At 47.5% G+C, this 25,037-nt stretch overlaps 2 protein-coding genes across 9 annotated transcripts; both read left to right on the top strand.

Moving 5' to 3' along the window:
• The first annotated feature begins 1,642 nt into the window (after positions 1-1,642).
• Positions 1,643-2,599, top strand: LOC117742777 (odorant receptor 131-2-like). Its single transcript, XM_034550407.1, has one exon. The coding sequence runs from the start codon at positions 1,643-1,645 to the stop codon at positions 2,597-2,599; it is 957 nt and encodes a 318-aa protein (XP_034406298.1).
• Positions 2,600-4,672: 2,073 nt separating this feature from the next.
• nup98 (nucleoporin 98 and 96 precursor) lies at positions 4,673-24,570 on the top strand. Of its 8 annotated transcripts, none has more exons than XM_034550888.1 (34): positions 4,673-4,889; positions 5,802-5,913; positions 6,051-6,155; positions 6,242-6,427; positions 6,693-6,868; positions 7,180-7,287; positions 7,939-8,122; positions 8,203-8,369; positions 8,640-8,777; positions 8,891-9,026; positions 9,129-9,221; positions 9,310-9,453; positions 9,528-9,661; positions 11,300-11,484; positions 11,649-11,765; positions 12,165-12,348; positions 12,906-13,017; positions 13,107-13,220; positions 13,323-13,639; positions 14,594-14,746; positions 15,852-16,088; positions 16,213-16,339; positions 16,489-16,694; positions 17,174-17,355; positions 17,598-17,848; positions 18,271-18,546; positions 18,641-18,798; positions 19,253-19,393; positions 19,488-19,642; positions 20,147-20,368; positions 20,497-20,738; positions 21,249-21,403; positions 23,199-23,310; positions 23,874-24,570. In XM_034550888.1, the coding sequence occupies exons 2-34, from the start codon at positions 5,835-5,837 to the stop codon at positions 24,059-24,061; spliced, it is 5,484 nt and encodes a 1,827-aa protein (XP_034406779.1). In that variant the 5' UTR covers positions 4,673-4,889; positions 5,802-5,834; the 3' UTR covers positions 24,062-24,570. The 8 variants fall into 8 exon arrangements, with proteins under 8 accessions (XP_034406779.1, XP_034406776.1, XP_034406785.1 ...); XM_034550885.1 differs by having other exon boundaries at positions 8,888-9,026; XM_034550894.1 differs by having other exon boundaries at positions 4,674-4,889; positions 6,060-6,155; positions 6,720-6,868.
• The last annotated feature ends 467 nt before the right edge of the window (positions 24,571-25,037 follow it).

The raw sequence follows: 25,037 nt of genomic DNA, 5'->3' as shown, positions 1-25,037 counted from the left end.
TTATTAGACCTTAGTGCTGATAAAGGGACTCATCTCTGTACTGGTTTTGTTAGACCTTAGTGCTGATGAAGGACTCATCTCTGTACTGGTCTTATTAGACCTTAGTGTAGATAAAGGACTCATCTCTGTACTGGTCTTGTTAAACCTTAGTGCAGATAAAGGACTCATTACTGGTCTTGTTAGACCTTAGTGATGATAAAGGACTCATCTCTGTACTGGTCTTGTTAGACCTTAGTGCAGATAAAGGACTCATCTCTGTACTGGTCTTGTTAAACCTTAGTGCAGATAAAGGACTCATTACTGGTCTTGTTAGACCTTAGTGCAGATAAAGGACTCATCTCTGTACTGGTATTGTTAAACCTTAGTGCAGATAAAGGACTCATTACTGGTCTTGTTAGACCTTAGTGCAGATAAAGGACTCATCTCTGTACTGGTCTTGTTAGACCTTAGTGCTGATAAAGGACTCATTACTGGTCTTGTTAGACCTTAGTGCAGATAGAGGACTCATCTCCGTACTGGTCTTGTTAGACCTTAGTGCTGATAAAGGACTCATCTCTGTACTGGTCTTGTTAGACCTTAGTGCTGATAAAGGACTCATCTCTGTACTGGTCTTGTTAGACCTTAGTGCTGATAAAGGACTCATCTCTGCGCAGCCCCGCCCCCTTGCAGTCAACGCGCTGGGCACCATGACAGGCCGGAGCAGTGCGTCCGCTCTGATCTATTTTAATAAAGTATCGATACTAAAAATATGCAAAACCGTATCGTTTTGAACGTACTGGTACCGCGGTACCTTTTTAGTATCGGTACACCGAACCCTAGTCTGAAGCTGGTCCTGGGTCCTTGCCCCTGCTTCCTGCATCCAGCCCTGGCCTGGACCTGGCTTCCTTCCCAATGGTTCTGTCTCCTTCTTTGTGCCTGACCTCATTGGTCTGGCCTTAACCCTGAATTGTTTCCTTTAGCTCTGTCTAGGAAGGTAGGTAGGTACATCACCACATGAAGACATGCAGCACCATGTTTTTGGTAAATGCTCCGGCTTGTACGTTAGCCACAAAACTAGACATCTGAGAAATTGATTGTTTGATTCCACATATCGACCCTAAGGCTGAGCAATAGTGTGATAAACATTCAGAAGCTGCCTTGTGCTCGTTGTATATTATCTTTAGAGTAACTATGTGATTGCATGATTGGGGAGGACTAATTAGTAGGCAATTGTCAATAATCAAAAAAATGTGGACAGTTTATTATAGTTTTTTTTGAGGACTGTCAGGAAATGTTTCTATAAAGTGATATTCAGAATGACAGCCATGCTTAATACAAGGAAAACAACAACGTTGAAATAATACTGCATCAGAAGTCCACTGAGATCGAGACGGGGCTCCTCTGTGCTCATGTCCACGATGGAAGACGTCACATGACCATGCTACTCGTGCGTGGGTGTCACCTGAAATGGACAGATCTCATATACAGAACGTGAGGGGAAGCACACCTGGCAGACCAGCTCTGCAGGTGACACGACTCTGACCTGCGAGCTGTCTGCATCTTTTTCATTGTTGCTGATAATGATTTTTGTTGTTGCAGGAATACAAACTCCAAGATATTCATTGTGTGCTCTGTCTGTTAATGTGTTTATTGCTTCACAAAAATGTCTTCTGTAAATCAGTCTGCTGGACTGCAGTATCAGGGGTTCCTGGAAAGTGTGATGCTGACCACTCTGACAACGTTATCGTGCTGTGTGTTTCTCTTCATTAACGGGATCATGTTGTTCACCTTGAGGAGTAAACTGGTGTTTCGTGAGACCTCCCGTTACGTTCTCCTGTTTAACCTCCTTTGTGCAGACACTATGCAGATGGCACTGAGCCAGTTACTGTACCTACTGGCTGCTTGTAGGGTCAGGCTGACGTATCCTGTGTGTGGGGTTCTCACCATGCTCACTGATCTCACCAATGAAATCTCCCCTCTCACACTGGTGGCGATGTCTTTGGAGAGATATGTGGCGGTGTGCTTCCCACTGAGGCACACTGCCATCATCACCATGAGAAACACAGCGGGGGCCATCATTGTGGTCTGGGCCTTCAGTTCACTGAATATCCTCATACGAGTTATTCTGCTGTTAGATTTCCCATTTGAAGACCTGGAGAGCCTGCTGATGAATGACTTTTGCAGTGACATATCTATGTTTCTTGGGTCAATGTCTAATCATTATGATACCGCCTACACCTATTTCCTGTTTATATCAGCTAGCCTGGCAGTCACGTCCACCTACATCGGGGTGATGGTAGCAGCCCGGTCGGCCTCCACGGACAACGCCTCGGCCCGAAAGGCTCGTAACACACTGCTGCTGCATGGGGTGCAGCTGGGCCTCAGTCTGTCCTCAACTATTTACAACCCCATCCTCATCGCTCTTTGGAGAATTGTAACGAGGATAGTATTTGTGCGCATCCAGAATGTTTTGTATGTGTGTATTTTCATGTTTCCCAGGTGTCTGAGCTCTCTCATCTATGGAATCAGAGACCGGGCCATCAGACTTGTGCTCATAAACAACCTTTGCTGTCGACTGAAACTCTCAGTCCCCTCAGTCCAGGCTAAGGTCTCCACGTAGACTTCAGGACATGGTTCTGACTGTGCAATCGCTTGTACATGTAATATGTATATATTCATACATATATATGGCTGAAAAAACATGTCAAAAATGACATCCTCATGAGGGAATTCTCATTCTATTGTCCCTGAAGTTGATGTTGAGGAACTATCAGACGTATTTATGTTACATATCTGTGATGATGGCAGACAGGATGACTTTTACCTGTTTTTTTCCACTCATATTGTCATCACAGCAAAGGCTGAAGTCTCACCCTGAGATACCCGGAATCTAACTGGAACTCATTCCAAATGCATGTTGTCTCAAATGATTTGAGATGTTTCATGTATAGATTTACAATGTTCATATTGTAGTTCCTTCATTATTTCTTGAAATCCACCTCCAGAAGTATAATCCTGGAGTCACAATGTTATGTTCCAAGTTGTTGTCCTCAAATGGGTCGTCAATATGCATCATTCAAGGGCAACTTCCATGTGGTATAACAGTAAATTATATTTGCTTTATTTGAGGTCCTCATAATTGGTAATACATTGTTTACTGTCACCTGTTAGTCTGTGCACTTTATTTTATATCCATCCATCCATCCATTTTCAATACCGCTTATCCTCATTAGGGTCGCGGGGGCGCTGGAGCCTATCCCAGCTGACATAGGGCGAAGGCAGGGGACACCCTGGACAGGCCGCCAGTCCATCGAGGGCACATGTAGGGACATACAACCATTCACTCTCACATTCACACCTATGGGACATTTAGAGATCAATTAACCTGCAGCATGTCTTTGGACTGTGGGAGGAAGCCGGAGAGCCCGGAGAGAACCCACGCTGCCACGGGGAGAACATGCAAACTCCACACAGAAGGACCGCTCCGACCGGGAATCGAAACCGCGGCCCTCTTGCTGTGAGGCGACAGTGCTAGCCACTACACTTTATTTTATATGTTATATGTAATTATTGCACTGTGTTGATTGTTTAATGTTATTGTCCAATGTTGCACATTGCTTATATGTGAAAACATACTTGGCAATAAAAGGTTCTGATTCTGATTTCCGTCTATATCGGCTTAAGTTGCATTAAAAACACTTTGTATGTGAAACCAGGTATTAATAATATAATGTATATACTTGTCATGATTAAACATGTAATACATTATGGTTTCTCTGGAGTCGAGGTGTTTACGTGACGGTTATATTCATATCGCGGTGAAACGGCACATAAATATGGTTCTGATGTTGCCCTCAACTGTAGACGTTCTACTTCCGGGTCCGTCTTCTCGCGAGATCCTACGTAATTCAGACAGCGAGCCAAGAGCTTGGACGTGCCATGTGACGTTGGTGTCGAGCTCCGCCCTTCAACGTCATTTGTGGAATCGTGTGTCCGTCAATATTATGTGTGAAACTAACCAATGAACACTCAGTAAATCACTAAGGACCTCCTACCTTAATATATTACATTTAGTTTGTTTATATATATATATATATATATATATATATATATATATATATATATATATATATATATATATAAACAAACAAAATGTAATATATATATATATCAATAGTTAGTTTTTATATATATATATTTAAATATATTTATATATTACATTTAGTTTGTTTTTATATATGTATATAAAACAAACTAAATGTAATATATATATATATATAAATAGTTTGTTTATATATATATTTAAAAAAAAAAAAACTATGTATTAACTGAAAACGGCAGTGTTATATATATATATATATATATATATATTAAAATATATATTATATATATATATATATATATATATATATATAAATAAATAGGACATATTCTGTTCTTGATTGGAAAACCGTTCTTGAAAAACAGACTAAAATTTAAGTAAATAATTAGTTTGAAAACAAAAACGGTTGTAATATTCATTTCTTATTTGCATACATCACATTTAATCATAATAATCCTATGTGACCTGTTATTAATGAAGGGCCTGATGGGGGAAGTGGAGCAGGCGGACAGCGTAGCAACCGACTGAAACCGGAAGGGGGCAGTAATGCGACTGACGGGCCGCGAGCTGCCGTTCAACAGCACAGAAAAAGGGGGGAAGAAGACGTCGCCGTCGTGACGTCATGACGTATGAAAGTGCGTAGCGACGGTTCGTCAGTTTTCCCTCCTCGCCGACCAAGCTACCCGGCTAACGCCGATGTTTAGCTGAAGACGCGCTCATCGTTCACCTGTCCGCGCGCCTGCTGCTTCACCTGTGCGCGAGAGGATACTTAACGGAGACCCGAACACGCAGAACAACGTCGTTACAGGTAAATATTCGCGTTCTTTGTCCGTCTTCCTTTTGTTTTGCTAATACTTAGTCGGCTAATGACGCTAAGCTAGCTCGCTAGCTAACGTTAGCTAGACGCACGTGACTTCTACCTCCACAACAGCAGAATTGTTTATATTCATTTAAATGAGATGGTAGTTACTGAGGAGGAGCTGGTAGCGGTCTCCGTGCGCGTGCGTGTGCGTGGTTATTTAATATGACGTCACGCGGTAATGATGCTATGTGAGCGTTAGCTTCCTAGTTTGTGGGGTTATAACCATTAAGTAAGATATCAGCTGGTCCTGGACCCGTTAACGGTATTACACCTCAGAGGTACATGGTGTACTACTGTACTACATCTCAGGTTAATGTACTATTACTGTACTACATCTCAGGTTAATGTACTTTTACTCTACTACATCTCAGGTTAATGTACTTTTACTCTACTACATCTCAGGTTAATGTACTTTTACTATACTACATCTCAGGTTAATGTACTTTTACTCTACTACATCTCAGGTTAATGTACTTTTACTATACTACATCTCAGGTTAATGTACTTTTACTATACTACATCTCAGGTCAATAGTGTACTTTTTACTTCGCTACATCTCAGAGATAGGAGTGTACTTTTTGTACTTTGAAGTGTTCCTTTGAGAACATCCTAGTTCAGGTAAATAAAGTCTTTTAAGCATCGTCACAGAGCTGAAAACAGGATGTTTGTTCTTTGTAGAGATTCGAGGTTCTCACAGACGCGACTAACGCATGACGATCTAATGGAATAAGACGCATTGACGTAGATTAAACTAGAAAACGGGCTATGAAAGAGTTCAAATGCAGCGAACTGAAATCTGTTTCTCGAAGAGATTCTCTGTGTTCGAGCTGCTCACGGGGTGAATGTTTGTGTCCTCAGAGAAGACCTATGCGGCCCTGCTAGCAGAGCAAGATGTTCAACAAGTCATTCGGTACTCCCTTCGGTGGAGGGACGGGGGGGTTCGGCACCTCGTCGACCTTTGGCCAACCAAGTGAGTAGTTTTTATTTGTTTGTTCAAACTCCCGAGATTCAAAATGGTCGGAGAGAGTTTCTGTTTTTTTGTAGCCTGCCGACTGAAGCTGCAGCCGGTGATTTAACGCGTCCGGTCCGTGTCGTCTCTCCTCACATGACCTGCAGACACGGCCTTTGGGGCGACGGGAGGCTTCGGGACGTCTGCGTTCGGGGCCACCGCCAACACCGGAGGGCTGTTCGGCCCCGCGCAGAATAAACCTGGTTAGTCCGCTCTCAGCGAGCACGGAAAATCAATTAACATTTATGATTCTTTCTTCAAACTTTAAACCCTGATCTGTCTCTTTCAGGCGGTCTGTTTGGGTCCAGTACGTTCACCCAGCCGGCAGCGCCCGCCACCAACACCGGCTTTGGTTTTGGAGCGGCGACCGGCACCGCGACCAGCTTGTTTGGGAACACCGGAACAGGCGCCAGCAGCGGCCTCTTCTCCCAGCCGAGCAATGCTTTCGGAGCCCAGAAACCCACCACGTTTGGAAGTGAGAACCCTCCGCACGCCACCGTTTAGGGTCCCTTAAGGTCGTCCAGCAGGCGCCTCAAACGGCTGCTGACTGTTCGTGAGATGATGAGCTTGAACCGCTTGAAATGTGTCGTGTGTGTTTTTTTTTTTTGTTCTTTAAAAAGTTGCCTCAAACAAAATGTTAAATGCCAAAAATCCAGTGCTCCGGTTGTGTTTTTTCAAACTGCTCAGTCCCGTTGTCGTTTTGATTTGTTTATCTTATGAAACGTCTGAACGCTTTGAAGAAGTCTCCCTCCCATCGTGTCCTCCAGGCTTTGGGACGAGCACCACCAGCGGCGGGCTGTTTGGGTCCACCAACACCGCCTCCAACCCTTTCGGTGGAGGCGGTGTCGCCTCCCTGTTTGGCGGCTCGGGGTTCACCGCCGCACAGCAGCAGCCGGGAACGACCGTAAAATTCAACGTGAGTACTTTAACGTGGCGGTTCTCTTCAAACATAATCTTAAAGTCTTTTTCTCAAATGGCTCTTTAATTTATTTTATATATTTTAAACCTACGGTACTATTCACCCACAATGCAACTCGTACTTGTGGATGGTGATGTGACGCCTCAAAAAACACAAAATACTGTGAAAGTACATTTTTCTGTGTTTTTGTATCATTTCCTGTTAGGATTTTGTTTTCTGGTGATGTCACTAAACTAATAATGTAAAGACCTTTTAAAAACATGTAAATAATGAAACTGAGATGCACTCTTCACTTCTTCCTCCTTCAGCCTCCAACAGGAACTGACACCATGGTGAAAGGAGGCGTGACCACCAGCATCAACACCAAGCACCAGTGCATCACGGCCATGAAGGAGTACGAGAACAAATCCCTGGAGGCGAGTTTGTACCGCTTTTATGAGACGGGGAGATTCCCTTGTTCCCTTCCCTTGTTCCCTTCGCTTGTTTCCCTCACTTCTTGCCCTCACTTCTTGCCTCACTTCTTGCCTCACTTCTTGCCTCACTTCTTGCCTCCGCTTGTTGCCTTCGCTTGTTCCCTTCGCTTGTTCCCTTCGCTTGTTCCCTTCGCTTGTTCCCTTTGCTTGTTCCCTTCGCTTGTTCCCTTGCTCGTTGCCTCACTTGTTCCCTTCGCTTGTTCACTTCACTTGTTCCCTTCGCTTGTTTCCCTTCACTTATTCCCTCGCTCGTTGCCTCACTTGTTCCCTTAGCTTGTTCCCTTAGCTTGTTCCCTTCGCTTGTTCCCTTTGCTTGTTTCCCTTCACTTATTCCCTCGCTCGTTGCCTCACTTGTTCCCTTAGCTCGTTGCCTCACTTGTTCCCTTAGCTTGTTCCCTTAGCTTGTTCCCTTAGCTTGTTCCCTTCGCTTGTTCCCTTCGCTTGTTCCCTTCGCTTGTTCCCTTTGCTTGTTCCCTTTGCTTGTTCCCTTTGCTTGTTCCCTTAGCTTGTTCCCTTCGCTTGTTCCCTTTGCTTGTTCCCTTTGCTTGTTCCCTTCGCTCGTTGCCTCACTTGTTCCCTCATGTCTCCTTGTAGGAGTTGAGGCTGGAGGACTACCAGGCCGGCAGGAAGGGCCCGACCAACCCGATGGCGGCGCCGACGGGCAGTCTGTTTGGCGCCGCGGCGGCGCCGCCCACCGCCGCCACCGGCCTGTTCGGCGCCGCGGCGCCCAACACCAACTTCTCCTTCGGGCAGAACAAGACCACCTTTGGAGCAGCGCGTAAGTAGTGACGACAGTCGCCCTTCGTCATCTTCATCACTCTCTGCTTCTCTCGAAGTCAACGTCTCGTTTCTCTCCAGCGGCCGCCGGCGGTTTCGGCGCGGCGGCCGGCGGCCTGTTCGGCCAGCCGGCCGCCCAACCGGCCAGCAGCCTCTTCAAACCCTTCGGTCAGACCACCACCGCGCCGAGCACCGGCTTCTCCTTCGGCAACACCAACACCATGGGCCAGGCCAACACCAGCACCATGGTGAGCACCAATGATGTCTTACACCGTCAGAGCCTCAACCCCACACAGCATTATTATTATTATTATTATTATTATTATTATTATTATACAAAGGATTTAAACGAGATCTGTCCCGTAGACGTCATGAGTCAGATTTTACTGTCAAACTAATGTCCGACTCTCTCTCGTTGCATGCAGATAAATAATAAAATACTTTGTTTCCACAGAAGAAGAAAAAGTTGAGTGATTAGTTTTTAAAGTGTTTTATTGTGGTGACTTCCTGTGACTCAGGGTCTGTTCGGGAACACGGCGGCGCCTCAAGCGGGCGGCCTGTTCGGCGCGGCGCAGCCCAGCACCGCCGCCGGCTTCGGGGCGGCCACCGGGCTGTTTGGACAAACCAACGCAGGGTTTGGAAACGTCGGCGCGCAGGTACGCGATGAAGTTAATGACGTCGTGATGTGTTCACGTGTAATTAGTCAAACGGACGTCCTCTCAATGGCTCCTTTTTGTTGTTTTTTAATTGGTTTCGACTTTTGCAGCAGAGTCTGTTCGGCAACAAGGCCGCCGGGTTCGGCACCACCACCACCAGCGCCGCCCCGTCCTTCGGCACCGGCACCGGGCTCTTCGGCAACAAGCCCGCCCTCACGCTGGGGGCCGGCGCCAACACCTCCACCTTCGGTGAGTCGGCCGGCGATCGGTTCGTGGCTTTCCGTGACTGATGAGAGGTTGTTTTTTTGTTGTTGAATTTATTTATTTATTTATTTTTCCTCCCGGCTGCAGGTTTCGGCGCCAACCCGGCCGCCGGGAGTCTGTTTGGAACCAAGCCGGCCGCCGGAGGCCTCGGGACGGCACTGGGAACCAGCTTCGGAGCAGGTACTGGGGGGTCCACGACACCAGGATGTATAGGGATGTCTGATGGATAGGAAGTTGTAAATGTGTGTTTGTGTGTGTGTGTGTTCAGCAGTGGGAACAGGACAGGCGTCTCTGTTTGGGAACAACCAGAGCAAACTGGGCGCCACACTGGGAACGATGGGAACCTTCGGCGCAACCGCATTCAACACCGGAGCCAGCACCCTCGGCTTTGGAGCTCCACAGCAGCCAATCGGTGAGCAGCACCCACGTCTGTCAGTCAAGTCCCCGTCCTCCTCCATCGCCAGCTAACCTCTCTCCTCCCTCCAGCGCTCACGGACCCCAGTGGGATGGCCTCCCAGCAGGCTTTGCTCCAGCAGCAGCTCAGCGTCTTGGCGTACTCTCCGTACGGAGAATCTCCGCTGTTCAGGAACCCGCTGACGGACCCCAAGAAGAAGGAGGAGGTGAGAGCTCTCGCTACTTTGTGTTATTTCTCTAAAAGCTAACGTTGTAGCGGCTCCTTCAACACTCAATGTAACGTCATGTGGATGTTATTTCGACAAATGCGTCTTCAAGCATTTAGTTCAGGCCTGGCCGACCCGCGGCTCTTCAGGAGCTGTCACATGACATGCGTCAAAAATGCTTGGCTGGCGCTGTCATTCACTCCCCCTACAGCTAGATGGCACACTGACCATGTAAACCTGTTTGAGTGACGTCAAACAAGCGACGAGAGAATCTTTGGTGTGACATCATTTGTGTTGTAAACAATTTCCGTCAAGTTACCTCTTGAAATGGCAGGAAAAAAAGCACAGCCAAACGAAAATATGAAGAAGAACACAGGACGTTTTTGCCAGAGTGGGAGGGTTTATATTTTTTTGTTAAACGTAATGGCCGATCTGCCTTATATGTCACGCAGCATTAGCGCATTTCAAAGCTTCAAATCTTCAGCGTCACTTCAGCTCACTCCACCCTAACATCGAACAGGAATTTCCAAAAGGGACTGAACTTCGCAAGAACAAGTTGGTCGCTTTGAAAAGCCAGGCAGAAAAGTAGGTGCAGTTTATCCAAAAATGTACGAAACACTCGGAGACCGTAACGCTTGCATCATATCAGCTGGCTTGGAACATAGCACGGGCTGAAAAGCCATACAACGAAGGGGACTTCATTAAAAAATGCCTCATTGACGTCTTTGAAACCTTGGCTCCTGGAGACGACAAACTAAAACGGAGCGTTTCAGACGTTCAACTGTCCCGCCACAGTGTTAAACGCAGAATATCGGATATTAATACAGCTGTTGAATCACAGTTGCACTCTGACCTTCAAGCATGTGAGTATTTTAGTGTGGCATTGGATGAGAGTTGTGACATACAAGACAAGCCTCAGTTGGCAATATTTGCACGGTCTGTGTCAAATGAATGTATGATCAAAGAAGAACTCCTTGATATTGTGACATTAAAAGACAGAACCCGTGGCATAGATGTGAAAGAAGCAATGATGGCTGCGTTTGCAAAAGCAAATCTGCCCATACCGAAACTTTTCTACCCTGAAACATGTGAAATCAAAGCCTCGATCTGTTCTGACTGACACTCATTTGAAAGAATTGCTTAGAGTGGCAACAACAGAATACAAGCCAGATTTGAAGAGGATTGTTCAAGATAAGGAATGCCAGAAGTCTCACTAAGCAGCATAGTAAGAGAAAGATGTTATTAAATTATTCTATTATTGTTTGTGGACTTGCTTGAACTGAGAGTTTGTGTGTGTGTGTGTGAGACAGTGCACACAATGTTAACTGTTGAAAATTACTGATATTATCATGTTGGTGTGGTTATTTTCATTAGATCTGGCTGAGCAGAGGTCTGTGTATGCGTGCATACATGATTAAAAGATGATGTTCATGTGTACCCATGTGTATGATGTGGCTCTTTGCAGTAACACAGAAAAAAAAGTGTCTCTTAGTCTCTGACTAGTTGGCCACCCCTGATTTAGTTGAACCGACTCCTGGAATATGTCAACTGAAGGACGGCTAAACAAATCAAATCCAACAGTTGTGTTATTTCTCCATTATTATCTTTCCCATCACAACCTCTCTCGTGTTCCGACAGCGCCTGAAGCCGACCAATCCGACGGCCCAGAAGGCTCTGACCACGCCCACCCACTACAAGCTGACCCCCCGCCCGGCCACCAGGGTCCGCCCCAAGGCGCTGTCGGCGTCGGCCTCCAAGTCGCAGCTCTTCGACGGCCTCGACGACGACGAGCCCTCGCTCACCAACGGAGCCTTCGTACCCAGGTACCCCGATCGCCACGGCAACGGTGTCCCGTCAGGTGTTTGAGTGTGACGGTAGCAGAAATACTAGTAATAATCATTTTGCATATAATAAATACATTATGTATTTATATATCTAACTCTACAAAATATTAGGACGGAGGAAAAATGTGTGTTTTTGTTCTCAGGAAGAGCATCAAGAAACTGGTGCTGAAGAACCTGAACAGCAGTCAGTACAACAGTCCAATCAACAAAGAGACGGACGACCTCGCTTCCCCTCCAGAGTACCCGCAGAACGGACACAGGTCTGAGCACGCACACACACACGCACACGCACACGCACACACACACACACGGTGGGGGATTTAAAACTGGTCAGAATGGACCTTCAGGGGTCCTTCTAGAGACAATGACTTCACGACCACCTCGCTTTTATTTTGAAAATATCTCTTCCGTGTGCGTCTTTGAAGGCGTCCCGTTCTTTTATTAGAAACTTCATTGGTCAAAATCTCTCGTGAATTTTATGGATTTCTATCTCGTGATCTCATGACATCTCGAGGGCGGACAGAGGTCAAAGGTCACTGACCTCGAAACAACGCAATAATTCATTCAAGCTAATTACTAACTGGCATAATAATAATTATCTCCTGCTTGGTGAACTGTTGGTTAGTTGTAATGTAGACGTTGTTGACCTTCGTCTGCAGTCACATGGAGGAGGAGGAGCGGCTGCCGGGTCCCAGCGGCCGGGTGGACGACGACCCCGAGGTCACCCAGTTCTACGTCAACCCCATCGCTAAGCCCGTCCCACAGGGCCGCGTCCAGGCCAGCCTGCAGGACACCATCAGCGACCTCAACATGCACAAGCCGGCCAGGAATGGAGGCCTGGAGGTCAGCGGACATCTATTGTGATCTGTCTCTCCCTCTGTCTCTCTCTCTCTCTCTCTCCTCTCTTTCTGTCTCTCTCTCTGTCTCTCTCTCTCTCTCCTCTCTCTCTGTCTCTCTCTCTCTCTCCTCTCTCTCTGTCTCTCTCTCTCTCTCCTCTCTCTCTGTCTCTCTCTCTCTCTCTCTCCTCTCTTTCTGTCTCTCTCTCTGTCTCTCTCTCTCTCTCCTCTCTTTCTGTCTCTCTCTCTCCTCTCTCTCTGTCTCTCTCTCTCTCTCTGTCTCTCTCTCCTCTCTCTCTCTGTCTCTGTCTCTCTCTCTGTCTCTGTCTCTCTCTCTTTGTCTCTCTGTCTCTCTCTCCTCTCTCTCTCTCCTCTCTCTCTCTTTGTCTCTCTGTCTCTCTCTCCTCTCTCTCTCTTTGTCTCTCTGTCTCTCTCTCTTTGTCTCTCTGTCTCTCTCTCTCTCTCTCTTTCCTGTCTCTCTCTCTCTCCTGTCTCTGTCTCTCTCGCTCTCATCGCTTTAAATCCGTGGAGCTGAACCGTTTATATTGTTTTTGTCCCCTTCAGCTGAGCAGCGAGGACATGATGGCGTCTCCTGGGGATGAGTCTCTGCAGGAGGACCAAGAAGAGGAGGAGGAGGAGGAGCAGCAGGAGATCCAGCAGTCTCCTCACCCGGCAGGTCGGATACAAAACGCCCTGTTGACCTTTAACGACCCCGAGTCGACGTCCACCGGCTTTAATCCGCGTCTGCCACTTCCTGTCTTCCAGGCATCGTTCTGAACCGCGTGGGTTACTACACCATCCCCTCCCTGGACGACCTCTCCGAGATGGTGGATGAAAACGGAGCGTGCGTGGTGGACAACTTCACCGTCGGCAGGAAAGGTAACGCCAAAGTTTTAACGACGTCTCGCCGAAGAGTCGGCGCCGCGGTTCCCGGCGCGTGCGAGAGGGATTTAACCGGTCTGCTCTGATTGGCCCTCGCAGGCTACGGCTCCATCTTCTTCCCCGGCGAGGTGAGCGTGACGGCGCTGAACATCGACGAGATCGTGCACTTCAGACGCAAAGAGGTCATCGTGTACCCGGACGACAAAAACAAGCCTCTGGAGGGGGAGGGGCTGAACAGGCGAGCCGAGGTGACTCTGGACGGCGTTTGGCCGAACGACAAGACGGCGTGCACGCAGATCCGGAGCCCCGAGCGCCTGACGGAGATGAACTACGAGGGTCGGCTGGAGAAAGCCTCTCGCAAGCAGGGCGCTCGCTTCCTGGAGTACAGAGCGGAGACCGGATCCTGGGTGTTCGAGGTAAAGTCCCTCTGATGGACGTGAGGCATGACTCCTCCCCTTGTCTCTCAGGTGTAACTCACTCCTCCCCCAGTCTCTCTCAGGTGTAACTGACTCCTCCCCTGTCTCTCTCAGGTGTAACTGACTCCTCCCCAGTCTCTCTCAGGTGTAACTGACTCCTCCCCAATCTCTCTCAGGTGTAACTGACTCCTCCCCTGTCTCTCTCAGGTGTAACTGACTCCTCCCCAGTCTCTCCCAGGTGTAACTGACTCCTCCCCTGTCTCTCTCAGGTGTAACTGACTCCTCCCCAGTCTCTCCCAGGTGTAACTGACTCCTCCCCAATCTCTCTCAGGTGTAACTGACTCCTCCCCTGTCTCTCTCAGGTGTAACTGACTCCTCCCCAGTCTCTCCCAGGTGTAACTGACTCCTCCCCTGTCTCTCTCAGGTGTAACTGACTCCTCCCCAGTCTCTCCCAGGTGTAACTGACTCCTCCCCAGTCTCTCTCAGGTGTAACTGACTCCTCCCCTGTCTCTCTCAGGTGTAACTGACTCCTCCCAATCTCTCTCAGGTGTAACTGACTCCTCCCCTGTCTCTCTCAGGTGTAACTGACTCCTCCCCTGTCTCTCTCAGGTGTAACTGACTCCTCCCCAGTCTCTCTCAGGTGTAACTGACTCCTCCCCAATCTCTCTCAGGTGTAACTGACTCCTCCCCTGTCTCTCTCAGGTGTAACTGACTCCTCCCCTGTCTCTCTCAGGTGTAACTGACTCCTCCCCTGTCTCTCTCAGGTGTAACTGACTCCTCCCCAGTCTCTCCCAGGTGTAACTGACTCCTCCCCTGTCTCTCTCAGGTGTAACTGACTCCTCCCCTGTCTCTCCCAGGTGTAACTGACTCCTCCCCAGTCTCTCTCAGGTGTAACTGACTCCGCCCCCTGTCTCTCCCAGGTGTAACTGACTCCTCCCCCTGTCTCTCCCTCAGGTGGCACATTTCTCCAAGTATGGCCTCCAGGACTCTGACGAGGAGGAGGACGTCCCCCTCAAAGCCGACCCCAAGAAGCTGAAGACGATGTCGTCGCTCCCCGCCAGGCTGCAGCTCCCCCCCTCCCAGCAGCAGGTGGCGCCACAGGCTCAGGTAGAGCAGCCTGCTCCCAGCCACACTCCTCCTCACTGACACACCTGAGAGGATGAAGGGAGCGTTTCAAACTCCTGCTCGCTTCATCCGTTTGATGGCAGCAGGTTGTTTTCAATAAAACTAAAAAGAAGTTCACTAATAATTTGAGGTTTCTTTCTCTAATATTACTTTGTTCTCCGTCAGGTGACGTTTAATGAAACTTTAAAGTCTTTCATCCGTTAAACAAACGACTCAAACGGACATTAGATGGAAGTAAAATAAAACCTATTTCCATTATTGATTATGAAATGCTGTTAATAGTTTTAGTTGTATTTTAATATTTTTAAGGGATCACATTTCCCCAAAACTGACGTCTTCACAAGCTCCGCCTCCATTTTATGACCACGACGTCCCAACAGGTGTGATTATTTATATATATATATATAATTTTTTTTAAAGAGTGACTCGCACTGAATTTAGTGAATTGCACTAAAACTGCTTTTGCTCTGTTGGGTTTATTATTATTATTATTATTATTATTATTATTATATTGTATTAATACTTAAACTTGAACAAAGTATTTTCTCTTCTCTGATCAAACGTGACGGTTTTAGTTCTTCAGGACTTCATATACAGAATATCTGCCGGTGTTATTAATATTATAATATAACTATTGTTGAGTTTGTCATGTTCATCAACTTCAGTTTAAATACTTCAAGATGTGGGATTTTTATGCATTTAATGAAAGAAAAACCTAATAAAGTTAATGAAGACTTTTAATCGTTTGTCTGTAAAGTTTGTTTTTTTAAATATTAATCGTTTAGTTTGTTGACAATACAATGTTTTTTTTTTTGGGATCTCTTTAGGATCTGAATCAAAAGTATTTACTTTAACAGAATTATTGTAAATAAACTGTTTTATATTAATTCTATGAACATGAAACCTTCGATAAACAAAGTGCAGGAAAGAAAACAACATCTCAAGGTGCTGAAACTACAAAGTTTAAAGACAAAAGGGAGAAATCTAAATATTTAAGAACCAACTTAAAAAGAAATCAAATCACGACATAGTTTGTTGTCTTGACCTCCACGTGACCTTTAGTGTGTGTGTGTGTGTGTGTGCGCAGCCTGATGCCGTGGAGCTACCGGGCGGCGTGGCCGAGCTGGATAGCGACATGGCCGACATCACCCAGAGCTTCCCGACAGAGAGCATGCTGGGAGGAGGAGACGACGACGACCTCCCGGCGTGCGACCTGGACTGGACGAACGGGAAGCTCGGCGGTCTGATCCCCGCGGAGAACGACGGCGTCTCCGCGTCCGGCCGCATGGCGTCCTCGCTGGGCATCAACCCGCACACCCTCCAGGTAGAGCCCCCCCCCCCCCCCCCCCCCCTCCCCCCCCCCCCCCACAGACAGGAAGTAACTGTCGGGCTGGATTAACAAAATAAGAGTCATAAATGGCGTTTTGAGCCTCGTTATCTCATCTCAGATCATGAAGGCGTCGCTGTTCGCCGAGGATGAGGAGGAGAGCGACATGATTCAGGATCAGCGAGTGATGAAGGTCGACGTCTCGTCCCCTCGCATCGTCGTGCCGGGAGCTCAGAGCCGACCCTCCGGTACGAAACCGCCGCCCACTTCCTGTTTGATTCAGTGCCTTGCTTTAGGGCGCCTCAGCGATGAAGATGTTATAAACAGAGCAGCATCGTGATGATGAAGATGTAAACAGACTGGCATCGTGATGATGACGATGATCTTCTCTCTGCAGTCGGTGGGCTCCTTCAGGCCCGGTTCACCTCCGGCCTCTTCTCCCAGCTGTCGGACTCTCCTCGTCCTCCTCCTCTTCCTCGGGGGTCTCCGGGGCCCCCCTCCTTCCTGCTGCCCCCCCGCACCCCGGAGCTCTCGGTCCGGACGGTCGGCGTCCGGCGGCTGGGCGGCCCGGTGGCCCTCAAAGAGTCGGTCACCATGGGGAAGGTTTGTTTGTTTGTAAACAAAGAGGAACGTTTCTACTAATACTAAAATATGATGTAATCAACTAATACATTATATTTTAATACAGATTATATAAAATGATTAAATTAAGGTCAACTGTGCTGCAACATTGTAGCGATGAACGCATTATATAATATTAATAATAATATAACCGTCACTTCCTGTTCACGTGACCTGAACAAGACTCTCCATTGGCTGGTTTACGGCATCTGTAAAAAAAAACACAATGAACTATTTTAATTCTAATAAACGGATTAAAAAATATTATGAAATAACTCCATAATGATGCAGATTTCTGCCCGTTTGGTGCTAAGCTACGCTAACGTAAATCAGCATTTTGGATTTAGAAAATGACCGCAGGGTCACGTGAGTTAATTAAACTAATGATGTGTTCAAGGACCGTCGGAAAGATGAAAGTCTGGGGATGTTTTGGTTTCACCGGCTGCTCCTGTGCTCCGCAGGGCGGCCTGCTCATGGACGCCGGGCTGTTCGCGGGCCGGTCCTTCCGGGTCGGTTGGGGTCCCGGCTGGACGCTGGCTCACTGCGGCCAGCGGCTCGGCTCGCCGGCGGCCAAACGCCCCGACCGCCACGAACGCACCATAACAGACTTCAGCTTCCTGCCGAAACCCGCCAGGAGCAAACCGTGAGAAACCGTTCTGAATGTCAACAATGCGACATCTTTATCTTTATCCATTAAACATAAACTACAAAGTGTACGAGACCCAATTATGAATATTGTTTTTAAGAAGATTATTTTATTTGTCCCTTATTGGGGAGATTTGCTGGATTACTGCTGCAAAGAGGAAAAACAACAAGTCTAATAAATAAGTAATCAAGTCGTAATAAATCCAATAAAATGATCCGGGGGCGTCGTTGTCCTCTCAGGCTGATCGAGAGCCCCTACAAGGTGGTGCTGGAGCAGCTGGCGGGTCTGGATCCTCCCGTGAAGACCGGCGAGGAGCAGCAGAGCCAGGCGGTGCTGCAGCGCCCCCTGGAGATCTGCCTGAAGCACTGCACCGTGGACACCAGCGACGCCTCCGCCTGCCCGCTGGTGCGCCCGCAGCCCGGCGTGGCGGCGCTGCACGAGTACGCCGAGTGGATCGTGGAGCTGAGCGGCGAGCGAGGCGACGCCGACCGTGAGTCAGACGGGACGCCGACAACCCATTTATTATTATTAAGAAGCTTTAATTAGGAAAATAAAGATTGAACAAAAGGACATTAAGTACTGTACACATTTGAGGTACTTTTACTTGAGTATTACTTTATTTTTCAACTCTACTAAATCTCAGAGGGAAATATTATAATCCACATTAATTTATAGTTACTAATATTTATTATATAATCAAATATTCAATATTTTATTATAGATTATATAAAATGAGCTGCAGCATTAACATTAATATATAATATTCTGCGTAATAACTTTTACTTTATTAATCCGCTCCCATTGGCTGGTTTACTGCGTCGCTTTAGACCAACTCACCGATGAGGAACTATATTAATTGTTTAGTCGGCATCCAGCTGGTCTTCTTCCTGAGTCTTACGGTTCTCCCTCCAGCCCTCCTGGGCTACTGGTCCGAGGTCTGGACCCTGTGCGAGGCCCTGTGGGGCCGGATGGGCCCCGCCCACCTGGAGCCCGACGCCGAGCCGCCCGGCGCCTACGAGCAGCAGCTGGAGAGGAGGCGGACCTTCTCGGCCTGGCTGTCCCGCGGCGCGGCGCGCCGGGTGGAGGAGGAGGTGGCGCTGGCCACGAAGGGCCGGCACGCGGACGCCGTCTTCAGCTACCTGACGGGGAACCGCGTCAGCGAGGCGTGTCGCCTGGCGCAGAAGGAAGGTGAGGAGCCGCCGTTGACCATAAATGAGCAGGAAGGCGGAGGAGACCCGGCGGCCCTGCTGACCCCCCCACCATCTGTCCCCCCCCCCCCCAGGAGACCACCGTCTGTCCCTGCTGCTGTCTCAGGCCGCCGGATCGCAGTACTGCCGGGACCTGCTGGCCCTGCAGCTCACGGACTGGAACCGCATGCAGACCGACAGCTACCTGCCCGAGGAGCGGCTGCGCATCTTCACGCTGCTCTCCGGGAAACCCGTACGTTTGAGTCCGAGGGATCTGTTCTGTGATTGGGTTACAAAGCAGGATCAAATCATGCAGGAGGCGGGCTTTACTACTTTAACACGGACTTCCTGTTCTGACCCGTTTCCTGTCCTCTGACCCGTTTCCTGTTTCCTGTCCTCGGACCCGTTTCCTGTTTCCTGTCTTCTGACCCGTTTCCTGTTTCCTGTCCTCTGACCCGTTTCCTGTCCTCTGACCCGTTTCCTGTTTCCTGACCTCTGACCCGTTTCCTGTCCTCTGACCTGTTTCCTGTTTCCTGTCCTCTGACCCGTTTCCTGACCTCTGACCCGTTTCCTGACCTCTGACCCGTTTCCTGTCCTCTGACCCGTTTCCTGTTTCCTGTCCTCTGACCCGTTTCCTGTTTCCTGTCCTCTGACCCGTTTCCTGTCCTCTGACCTCTGACCCGTTTCCTGTTTCCTGTCCTCTGCAGGTGTGGCAGTCGTCCGACTCCGTGGTGAACGTCTGCTCCGAGCTGGACTGGAAGCGCTGCGTGGCCGTCCACCTCTGGTTCATGCTGCCGCCGACGGCCTCCGTGGCCGACGCCCTCGCCAGATATGAAGCCGCCTTCCAGGTGAGCCGCTCGGTCCTTCATCATAAGGTTGTTGTTGTTGTTGTTGTTTCAGGACGCTGAGGGGCTCAACGTTGTGGTTGCTTCTGTCCTGCAGGGCTCATGTGAGGGGGGCAAGTACGCCTGCGCCCCCCTGCCCGCGTACCTGGAGGCGGAGCAGGCGGACATGATGGAGGAGGAGGAGGAGGAGGCGGAGTCTAAACGTCCGCTGCACGACCTCTGCTTCCACCTGCTCAAACTCTACAGTGACAGGTAACCCACCTCACCTGTGTACATTATTATTATTATTATTATTATTATTCACGAGTCTTTTTGAAAATAATGATTTTTACATTATTGTTAAATTCATTCAAATGTAATTATTTTACATTCGAAGCGTCTCGATGTTTTTTGAGTCATTTCTTTATTTCATGAAGATTAATTATTGTGGTTCTATAAATGCGTTATATATTAATTTATGGTCCCGTTAATAAATTGTGTGCGGGGAAACAAACTATTCTCGTTTTCAAGACTAAACGCCAACAAATTGAAGCAGAAAAGTTAGATTTTAAAGAAAGGAGATTCTAATCACCCGTTAACTCGTATTCATAAAGTAGAGAAATGAGTATTAAATCAATTATAAGGAAACAAAAGGTTTATTGGTATATTTACGGTGGATTTCTAAAAGTGGACCGTCCTTCTTTGTGACGACGTAGTCTTCCACGATGAGAATCTGCACATCTGATGTGGTGATGTCACTTCCTGTTCTCCTCGTAGACACTACAGCCTGCAGCAGCTGCTCGACCCGCTGGCCGTCACCTGGCAGCGGCTGGACTACCGGCTCAGTTGGCACCTGTGGGGCGTCTTGCAGGCGCTGCACTACGGCCACCTGAGCGCCGCGCGGCAGGGCCTCCTGCACACCAGCTACGCCGCGCAGCTGGAGAGCGCCGGCCTCTGGCACATGGCCGTCTTCATCCTGCTGCACATCGCCGACCACACGTAGGTCCACTCCTCGGGGGAACCGGGAGAACTCGTTCTGTTAATGTTCCTCCGGGAAGTTTAAAATCAAAATGTGTAAAATACGACTTCTTCTTCTGTGGTTCTGAATGTTTGCTCTCCGGCTTCAGTCAGCGCGAGCGAGCGGTGAGGGAGATGCTGACCCTTCACTGCCGCCTGCAGGAGACGGACGAGTCTCTGCGGAGGGAGCGCTTCCTGACCGAGAGGCTGCTGATCCCGGATCAGTGGCTCCACGAGGCCAAGGCCACCAGAGCGCGCCGCGATGCCGACCGCCACGGGGAGGCGTGGCACCTGTACCGGGCCGGGCACTGGAGCCAGTGTCACCGGCTGCTCATTCAGCACCTGGCCTCAGGTGTGTGTTACTGTCGCTTTAAGAGACTCAGTAGCTGTGTCCACGGTGTATAATGAGTATCTTAAAAAGAGCTATATAAATTAAATGGATCATTATTATTTATTATTATTATCCTTTAATGAATTAGAATGAAACAAAGTCGAGAAGAAAAAAGTGTATTTTTTTTAATCTCATTTTATGCCATTAGTTATTATATTTAAATGTTTAACTATTTAAGTATTTATTGTGATATAAATATCTTAATCCAATCAATCTAAAACTATATATTTTTATAATAAACTAATTTTTCATCAAAAACAGATTAAGCTGATTAAATAAACACTTTTTAAAATATTTTTTTTAGGAGTAATTTTATTTACACACAAATAAAAAGAAACAAACTTGTAGAGAATCATTTATTTTGAGCTGAGTTTATTTCTCATTTCCGTTCCAATAAAAACTAATTGAATAAGAAACCGACGGACGTGTCGCACTCGGCGCTTTAAGCTTGTCCCTCTCGTCCTGCCGTAGATTGCATCATCAACGACAACCACGACTACCTGCTGGAGTTCCTGGAGGAGCTGGCGGTCCCTGAACACAGCGCCACCATCCAGGACTGGGACACGGCGGGGAGGGTTTACCTGGACTACATCCGGGTCATCAAGACTCTGCAGGACATCCAGCAGGTACCGTGTGTGTGTGTGTGTGTGTGTGTGTTTTCATGACTGAAGCCTTCGTCAGAAAGGATGCTTTCAAGGACCGTCGGAAATATGACAATCTAACGATAATGGTGCTTTTTAATTATTTTTTTATACATCTTCTGTCTGAACTTTTGTTTTAAAACAAACGCATATATTTTTTCCCACCTTGAAATCCTCCTTTGTGACACACGCTCAGGGTGCAGGACGTTATTTATTATATTATTTATTACATTACATTATTATTATATTATTTATTACATATCCGTGAACATCGAGGTTTATCGTGTTAAAGTGCTCATGTAGTAATTTATCATTATTACTGTTTATGTGATCGTGTTTTATAAGATTATCCAACGACAACTGTTACGTGATTATAAAGAATATGAGAAGTACAAATACCTGAAGGTAAAGGTCCTGCAGTACAAGTACCTGAAGGTCCTGCAGTACAAATACCTGAAGGTGAAGGTCCTGCAGTACAAATACCTGAAGGTGAAGGTCCTGCAGTACAAATACCTGAAGGTAAAGGTCCTGCAGTACAAATACCTGAAGGTGAAGGTCCTGCAGTACAAATACCTGAAGGTGAAGGTCCTGCAGTACAAATACCTGAAGGTGAAGGTCCTGCAGTACAAATACCTGAAGGTAAAGGTCCTGCAGTACAAATACCTGAAGGTGAAGGTCCTGCAGTACAAATACCTGAAGGTGAAGGTCCTGCAGTACAAATACCTGAAGGTAAAGGTCCTGCAGTACAAGTACCTGAAGGTAAAGGTCCTGCAGTACAAGTACCTGAAGGTAAAGGTCCTGCAGTACAAGTACCTGAAGGTAAAGGTCCTGCAGTACAAATACCTGAAGGTAAAGGTCCTGCAGTACAAGTACCTGAAGGTAAAGGTCCTGCAGTACAAGTACCTGAAGGTAAAGGTCCTGCAGTACAAATACCTGAAGGTAAAGGTCCTGCAGTACAAGTACTTGAAGGTCCTGCAGTACAAATACCTGAAGGTCCTGCAGTACAAGTACCTGAAGGTAAAGGTCCTGCAGTACAAGTACCTGAAGGTAAAGGTCCTGCAGTACAAGTACCTGAAGGTGAAGGTCCTGCAGTAGAAGTACCTGAAGGTCCTGCAGTACAAGTACTTGAAGGTCCTGCAGTACAAGTACCTGAAGGTCCTGCAGTACAAGTACCTGAAGGTCCTGCAGTACAAGTACCTGAAGGTCCTGCAGTACAAGTACCTGAAGGTCTTGCAGTACAAGTACCTGAAGGTCTTGCAGTACAAGTACCTGAAGGTCTTGCAGTACAAGTACCTGAAGGTCTTGCAGTCCAAGTACCTGAAGGTCCTGCAGTCCAAGTACCTGAAGGTCCTGCAGTCCAAGTACCTGAAGGTCCTGCAGTCCAAGTACCTGAAGGTCCTGCAGTCCAAGTACCTGAAGGTCCTGCAGTCCAAGTACCTGAAGGTCCTGCAGTACAAGTACCTGAAGGTCCTGCAGTACAAGTACCTGAAGGTCTTGCAGTACAAGTACCTGAAGGTCTTGCAGTACAAGTACCTGAAGGTCTTGCAGTACAAGTACCTGAAGGTCTTGCAGTCCAAGTACCTGAAGGTCCTGCAGTCCAAGTACCTGAAGGTCCTGCAGTCCAAGTACCTGAAGGTCCTGCAGTCCAAGTACCTGAAGTACCTGAAGGTCCTGCAGTCCAAGTACCTGAAGGTCCTGCAGTCCAAGTACCTGAAGGTCCTGCAGTCCAAGTACCTGAAGGTCCTGCAGTCCAAGTACCTGAAGGCAGCTTGTGTTCCAGGTGGAGAGCTCCGGCTACGAGTTGGAGCGCCTCTACGCTGACGTCACGTCTCTCTGCAGCAGAATCGAGCTGCTGCCCTGCAGCTCCGCCCGGGACCGGCTCGCCCAATCAGGTAAGAGACCGGAGCACCAGCCGGCCTCCGATTGGTCGACGGAGAGAAAGAACTGCAGGAACTCAAAAAATATATTATAAATAAATGAAGGCCAGCACTTAACTTCCTGACCCTTCGCCCCAAAGCATTATGGGAACTCGGAGCGTAACTAACAACTGACATTTTAAAGCAAACCACAGTAGTTTTTACCTAAATGTTTTTATTTAACCTAAATAATGTGTTTTTAAAAATCTAAATATCTATTTTCTGAAGCTAAATAAAAATGGGTATTTTTTTTTTTTAAATCTAAATGCGTTTTTTTATTTCTAAATTACTTTTTTATTCAGCCTAAATATGTTTGATTTTTGTTTTTTAATCTAAATGTATTTTCTGAACCTAAAAAAAATAATATGTATTATAAAATGTTATAAATGTAAATATGTATTTTCTGAATGAAAATGAAGAAGAGAAGTTTCTCTCGTATCGTCTGTTGGTTTAAGGAAGTCTCCTCCTCCTCTCTCCTCCTCCTCCTCCTCCTCTCTCCTCCTCCTCCTCCACCCCCCCCCCCCCCCCCCCCCCCCCAGAGATGGCGAAGCGCGTGGCCAACATCCTGCGCGTGGTGCTCCGGCTGCAGGCGGGCGACTCGGCCTCCGACTCGCTCGTCCTGCTGGCGCCGCACATCAGCCGCCTGCCGATGCCGGAGGACTACACGCTGGAGGAGCTGCGCGGCCTCACGCAGGCGTACCTGCGGCAGCTCATCGTCGGCCAATGAGAGCGCGGCGCCTCAAACCCGCCGGCCGCTCGACCGTCACGGAAATCTGGGGAGAAAAATAAACCAAAATGGGAGCCGAGTCGTCGGTTTCCGAGCAGAGAAACGAGTCCGGCGGCTCGATTCTGGACTTTGATCCCAAGAAAGAAAAAAAACATTCCTTTTTAAAAAGAAGAGAAAAACATCTCTCGGTCGAACTGGTGACAACCGGTCGTCTACTGGTTTCCATTTAGTCTGTTTGAACTGCATCGCGTCCTCGTTTATTCCTGTGAACCAACAACAACAACAACAACAAGGCGAAAAGTCGCCTTATTCTTTGAGTTCAGCTTTTATAAACGATTTTAATGCCGAGCAGAAATAAATGGAAACCAGCATCAAAGACTTTCCCTCTTGAACAGTTTGTTTTTGTTTGTTTTCCCGTTGGAGTGGCGTCTTCGCAACGGCGCCGCATGTGAGCCTTGAGTACTCGTTTGACCTCTGACCCCAAAGAAAGCGCCGCGTCATCGATTTAGCTCCGACAAGCAGAAAAGAAAAAGGACGTTTCTTCAACTCAAAATATTAGTTTTTATGATAAACGTGAACAAAAAGCAGCCCTTAGCTTAGCTTAGCTTAGCTTAGCTTAGCTTAGCTTAGCGTTCATCTGTCGATATGTGAATAAAGATGTTTCTCTTGATATTAAAGGCGATTGTCTTAATATTGAAAAAGATTATCTTTAATATTAAAGACATTAATAATGATTTTCTTAAAGACACTTCTTAACATTAAAGGCCATTCTCTTAATATTAAAGATTCTCTGAATATTAAAGACAATTTTCTTAATATTAAAGACAATTTTCTTAAAGACGTGCGACGGGTGGATTTTGTTTTGGAGGAAAGCTCAACGTGCAAAATGCCTGATGGTCTATTTTTGTAGATTTCTGTTTGGTTTGAATGTAAATCAGAAGTGTGTGTGTGTGTGTGTGTGTGTGTGTGTGTGTGT

The sequence above is a fragment of the Cyclopterus lumpus genome, chromosome 14, assembly GCF_009769545.1.
Source record: "Cyclopterus lumpus isolate fCycLum1 chromosome 14, fCycLum1.pri, whole genome shotgun sequence".
In the NCBI taxonomy this organism is placed as follows: domain Eukaryota; kingdom Metazoa; phylum Chordata; class Actinopteri; order Perciformes; family Cyclopteridae; genus Cyclopterus; species Cyclopterus lumpus.
This window is presented reverse-complemented; position numbering and strand designations above follow the sequence as displayed.

What these genes read in the sequence shown, in the direction of transcription:
- LOC117742777 (XM_034550407.1), top strand. Translation starts at nt 1,643, where the DNA reads ATGTCTTCTGTAAATCAGTCTGCTGGACTGCAGTATCAGGGGTTCCTG.
- nup98 (XM_034550885.1), top strand. Translation starts at nt 5,835, where the DNA reads ATGTTCAACAAGTCATTCGGTACTCCCTTCGGTGGAGGGACGGGGGGG. An exon ending in GTCGACCTTTGGCCAACCAA is followed by an intron (nt 5,914 to 6,050) that starts GTGAGTAGTTTT and finishes CTCTCCTCACAT; the next exon opens with GACCTGCAGACACGGCCTTT. An exon ending in CTGCACATCGCCGACCACAC is followed by an intron (nt 20,369 to 20,496) that starts GTAGGTCCACTC and finishes CTCCGGCTTCAG; the next exon opens with TCAGCGCGAGCGAGCGGTGA.